The sequence below is a fragment of the Octopus bimaculoides genome, chromosome 30 (assembly GCF_001194135.2).
Source record: "Octopus bimaculoides isolate UCB-OBI-ISO-001 chromosome 30, ASM119413v2, whole genome shotgun sequence".
NCBI lineage: Eukaryota > Metazoa > Mollusca > Cephalopoda > Octopoda > Octopodidae > Octopus > Octopus bimaculoides.
In genome coordinates, this window is record NC_069010.1 from 3005704 (window position 1) to 3011706 (window position 6003).

Sequence of the window (6003 nt, forward strand, 5' to 3'; positions counted from 1 at the left end):
CTCCATTTCTTTTAGGGAAACGTTGTCATCTGCTGGTATTGATACATCAATTAGAAAGCATTTTTTTTTCTTCATGATCTTTGACAACTATATCTGGTCTATTGGCCTTAATTTCTCTATCTGTGTGTATTGACATATCCCAGAGTATGGCTGCTTTCTCGTTTTCTGTGACCTTTTCTGGCGTGTGCCTATACCATCTTTTTTCTGTTGTTATTCCATAGTGTTGGTATAGCTTCCAGTGTATATAAGTCCCAGCTCTGTCGTGTCTATGAATATATTCCTTCTTAGCCAGGACTGGGCAGCCAGAGATAATATGATTTATTGTTTCTTGTCCATAGTAGTAGTAGTAGTAGTAGTAGTAGTAGTAGTAGTAGTCGCTGTTGTAAATAAATAGTTTGAACTTGCTGGCTGATTTGAGGACTATGGTTGATAAATTATTATCAGTAATATCTCAAGAGAGATATAGTCTTATGCTAACAGGAATCTGTGGGGGTGCCACATTTTGCTGGAAATAAACTCTATATCTTTCAAGTCCTCTTGGCTACTAGGTATGACAGATTGTCGCAAATATTTCGAGAACCAGAGATCAGTTACAGTTCCATAAAACAAGAACCGTAAGGAGGAGAAGGGGGGGGGAAGAGACTTAGAGACAAGAAGAGAGAAAACGTAAGGGGAGAGAGAAGAGTACAGGGTAGAGTTGCAACAGATTGCAGAGCGGATTCAGTAAAAAAACGCGAGATCAACAATAATAATTACAGAAAGAACAACAGTAGCAGCTTTGGTTGCTGCAACACTTCATCGAGGGAAACCTGAAGAAGGAAGATGGTAACAATTAGGACAACAACAACACAGAACACAACAGAGCTACCACTACCTCTGACAACAACACGAACAAGTAGTAGTAATAGTGATTGTGTTAGCAAAATTATGATGGTAGTCGTGATAAAAATAAGAAAATTAATACCTACTTCCATCAATTAATTCTACATTTTGTTGCTGAATTTTCAAGTCATACAATGTCTGTGATGTGTTTAAAACTTGGTATATGTCGAGCAACAGCTTTTCCTTAGTAATATCTCTGACCACGTTACAGTATATAGTAAATATATTTTTACCATCCTCTGAACTGAAATAAAAAAAATACATAACCAATTAACTACTGCTACGGACACGGACAGAGGTCACTGCCATTTACCATTACCAAACACGGTCACTACTACTACAACTACAACCAACAAAAAATGCTCCCACAAGGACTGCTGACACCAGTAAGGAACAATTATGAACTTTTCATTTAATTTAATTTTTTTTTTTTTAAATATGTATTTTTGATAAGGTTCGTTTTTTCAAGAACCGAAACATGTTAAAAATATCTCTGACAAAATTATAAATTAAAATTCATTTTTTATATATTGGCGTTTTCAAACTTCCTTTTTATAAGTATATATATATATATATATATATATATAGTAAATAAAAAGAAACGAAGAAGAAACACAAGAAAAAAACAACGTGAGGGTGTGGTGCATGCAAAGTACAGCAGACGCTCAGGGAAGGAAAGAAAGCTGGTTTTACGTTGCGAGCTAAGACCTTCTTATATATAGTGAGAATTTACAAACAAAAAACAAAAGACGAAAACGGGTGTGTAAACAACAGGTGTATAGTGAGGGCTACAAACAAACGATTCTTGACCACTTGCCCACCAGACATATTAAATTTGGAGTGCCTTGATAACTAAACATGTCCACTCAATCGTGTCGTCCTTCTTATTAGGCGCAAAATATACTGTCAAACGATGTAACGCAGGAATGTAGCGGGAAACATACAAAAAGTTATAAACTTAATCATGTGTTCATTCTTTACAAACACTTGACAAAACATTCAGAGCATTCACTGTTTGGACATGTTCAGTCAATCGTGTCGGCCTGAATTTACGACGCCTATATTTCTACCCGTGTGGACAGACGAGCATGACATTAAGACGGAAAAACACTCTACATAAAGTGCAGATCCGGTTCCCGCAATACAAACAGATTCCTTTAAGTGAACATACAGAGATATATATGTTTTAAGTGAACACATAGAGAGACGTGTAGGTAACATCAAACCAAATTTCTCAGTTCTCCCCTTCTACCAGTACAAGAACGTTTAAATAAAGAAAATTGATTCATCGAAAAATATAGAACGCTTCTAAATATGCACGCATAACGAACTTTGATCTCTATACATATATTAATTCATAATTACATACCTGTCACTGTACATATTTCTTCCCACTACTTTCTTAAGAAAATACGTTTTTAAATAAATTTTAATGTCATGATTAGCGAAGGCGAAACCGGTCGACAAACACAATATAGAATATATCAAAAGATATATCAAAAGATATATTAGAACTTTGTAAAGTGTGTGCATTTTCCATTTTAAATTTATTTATATATATATATATATATATATATGAATATATATACGAATATATATGAATAACCGTCTAAGGGATAAGAATATCCGTTGCTACTACCGGTGTAAAAAACCTATGTTAACTTTGTGCGTAGATATGCAAGCATACTATACTCATAGGATACAGGCAATAACAAAATAAACAAGAGTTTATCAGGAATCAAACTGAAATCAAGCAGAAAATGGAGAAAATTTTTATGGTACATAGTTTGACAGTATAAATCTTGTATGTTGTGGTTCAAATTCAGCATTGTTAGGTATTGTAATATTTAATACATACAAGAAAACAACACTGGATTGTTTGGAGCAAAAATAAATAAATTTGAATAAAAGTGTTAAAAGTTTTTGCTTACCCGCAATATTCAACGCTGAATGTTGTTCCCGTCAAGTTTGATAACTCGTACTCAATCTGCAAAAGTCGGTTTCATATATATATATAAAATAGTCCTTAAGGCACGCTGTTAATGTCACTAGAGTGAACAAAATAAAAAAATAGTTAATCCCATACTCGAGTTTCGCTATTAATGACCAAATAAATTAATTTGGCATCCGTAGTTCGTCTGTGGGATCGATCGAAAACACGCGCGCAAGACTGCTCCATCTTCATACATTATAGATTCAAATTTAGTGTGCTTGTGTAGTCAGATAGTCCAGCAGCAAATAAATTTAAACTGTGTACTATATGCCCTCAGAATTGGAAAATTTTACCGTATAAATTATGAGGGTAAAAATTAAAATGATCGATTACCAATGGTTCGCATGCTTAATAAAAGTCAGAAGACATAACACATTTTTATATACAAGAATGTATACAGATTATACGCGGAGGAAAGACTTTTGACATGCTAAAATGGGCAAGAAAATAATTCTTAAAGCACGTTGTTAATGGCACTATATTGTTTCGTTGTGAGGGTTTAACTTCCCTTTTTAGCATGTAAGAAGCCCTGTAAAGGGTTTTTCTTTGATGTGACAATGATATACATGGGGAAAGTAACACATGTACTATTTATTTAATATTCTCTTGAGTTTTTCTTCGTATTATTTCTAGTTTATACGTTTGTGAAACTTCTTTTGTCAGACATTCTGTTACCTCTTCAGTGACTCCTTTTTCTATGTGTCTCCTCTTGTCTCATTTTGCCCTTCTGTGTGATGTATCCGTATCTGCCCGTGCGTTTATGCCTGTGTGTATGTGTGTGAGACGATGTAGCCCCAGAAGGCAAACTAGCATATCGCTTTGGGAGGACTTTTGGTAAGATGTGGCTGAGTGGTATGAAACTTGCTTTCCAATCACATAGCTTTGAGTTCAGTTCCACTGCGTAACATCTTGGGCAAGTGTCCTCTAGTATAGCCCTAGATTGACGAAAGCCTTGTGAGGGCATGTGGTAGATAACTGGAAAGAAGACTGTCTTTCGTATGTGTGTGTTTGTGTTTGTGTCTGTGTTTGTCTCCCACTACTGCTGGTGTGTTTACGCCCCTGTAAGTTAGCAGTTCAGCAACAGATCGACGGAATATTTACCAGGATTTACAAGGAATTAAAATTCACTCGACGAGAAAATTCTTTAAGGCCATGCCCCAGCATGGCTGCAGTCTAATGACTGAAACAAGTAAAAGGTAAAGGTTAAGATGAATCTACAGATTAAAGTAGTTGAAAGACCAGGGACCCTCATAAAATTCCTGGTCCGTAGAACATAGAGTTATCTTAAAAGTGCATAGATTTTGTAGAATATTTTTCTATGTTTGTCTTCCTCGTGGAAAGGAAATATTATTTTGGAAAGCTGATCTGGCGAACCTTCAAAGATTGCTGTCGTCTTTGAACGAAATCAATAATACTATTTATTAAAGGTAATAAGTTTCTTATGTAGTCGATTTTGGCATTTGTTCTATAAAATATGTGTACGTGTGCGCGTGTGTGTGTGTGAAGAGAGAGAGAGAGAGAGAGAGATGGGGGGGGGAGAAAGAGAAAGTGACAAAGAGAAGGCAGACATCTACTCACAGATATTGACGTGTTTTCAGAGATTTTAGATTTGTTGAGCTTTTCGAAAATCATATAGAATTCAAAGGAATTGGTCCAGCCTATGGAAGGATATAAAACAGATAATCATAGAGTTTGTAAAAGAGACACACGTCACAGATGCTCAGAAACCCACATACATAGACAAAAAACACTTAAGACACACACACACGTACGCACATGCATTCACATTTATACATATACAGACACAGACTTAAAAATACATGCATAAAGAAACATCCATCTCTTCCTCTATGAAATGGAAAATTATGGATGTATAAATAATTTATTTGTATGATATACAGATATTGAAATTTTTTGTATAAAAACAATACAAATAAATTATAAGTTGTAAAGCTCTAAAAGAAATGGCAGATACCAAAAACCTACATATATGTTTCGATTCCTGCCCCTATGTGATACGTAATCCTATATGTGCTGTATATTTTCGAGATATATATTTGATAGTAGTTGACCAATCCTAAGAATGCTTCTAACAATTTGACGTTCATTGCGGGCGGCATATTCCGTATTGCCGTCGCTCTTGATGGGTCTGGCCTTCGTCCCATTTCGTCAACTACTTGACCCAGATATTTGATTTTTGTCACCAAAAATTCACATTTTTCTTCTATTAGTCTAAACCCGTTTTCATTTATTTTACCAAATGCTTTCTTGATATGATCGAAGTGCTGCTCCACTGATTAGCTCTTTATCAAAATATCACCGAGATAAGCAATAAAGAAGTTGCAATCATGTAACATTGCATCCATCACTTATTGGAATATGGCAGGTATCACTTTTACTCCAAAAGGGAGCCGCTTGAAATTGATACAATCCACGGATGTGTTGATTCTTAAAAGATTTGCACAATCATTCTCTACCTGTACGTGTAGGCAGTTCCCCAAGAGGGCTAATTCGAGAAAATTTTTCCTCCATTTAATCTTGAGAACAAATTTTCTGGGTTTGGTAATGAATAATTGTGTTCCTACATAAAATGTCAATTGTGTCCGTAAAATGTGTCAGAAGATTTTTTAAAGCAGTATAGAGTTACTGTATTTTTCATGCTGTGTTGTCGCCAGTTTCTTCATAATTAGATACATTTTCATACTAGCCTTCTTGAATTTCGTTCTGGTTCAGAAAAATACGTCAATGTCGAAACGTTTCATTAATATAGGCTCATGCGTGAATAACGGACCTAAATCGAACGATAGATCAATGCATATACACATAAATACGTACATACACATCTATATATATATATATATACAAGAATATATCCCTGTATATTTATAATGATAAATAGTTTTACCGATAAAGGTTTTTTTCATACTGAACTACTTGGCAAAATTGTTAATTATTAATTCTATTATTAATTGACGATTCTCTGCCCTTATTCTTGTATATTTTATATTTGATATCTCTAAGTTAGATGGCTAAACCGTAATCCCTTCCACACGGGACTTCTTTTCATACGGGACTATTTGTGACGCACATGGAATAGATTTCTTTGAGGTGAGGTGCCTGAACTCGCT

The 6003-nt window shown here is 34.9% G+C and overlaps 1 protein-coding gene across 1 annotated transcript in view; it reads right to left on the minus strand.

The window, feature by feature from the left end:
* Positions 1 to 795: 795 nt before the first annotated feature.
* LOC106883926 (uncharacterized) overlaps positions 796 to 6003 on the minus strand; it is a 10880-nt gene continuing 5672 nt past the window's right edge. Inside the window, exons 3-6 of the mRNA XM_014935069.2 lie at positions 4454 to 4533; positions 2814 to 2869; positions 969 to 1126; positions 796 to 809 (exon numbers count right to left, since the gene is read on the minus strand). Of these exons, the coding sequence (XP_014790555.2) occupies positions 796 to 809; positions 969 to 1126; positions 2814 to 2869; positions 4454 to 4533 (308 nt within the window). The remainder of the gene's footprint in view (positions 810 to 968; positions 1127 to 2813; positions 2870 to 4453; positions 4534 to 6003) is intronic.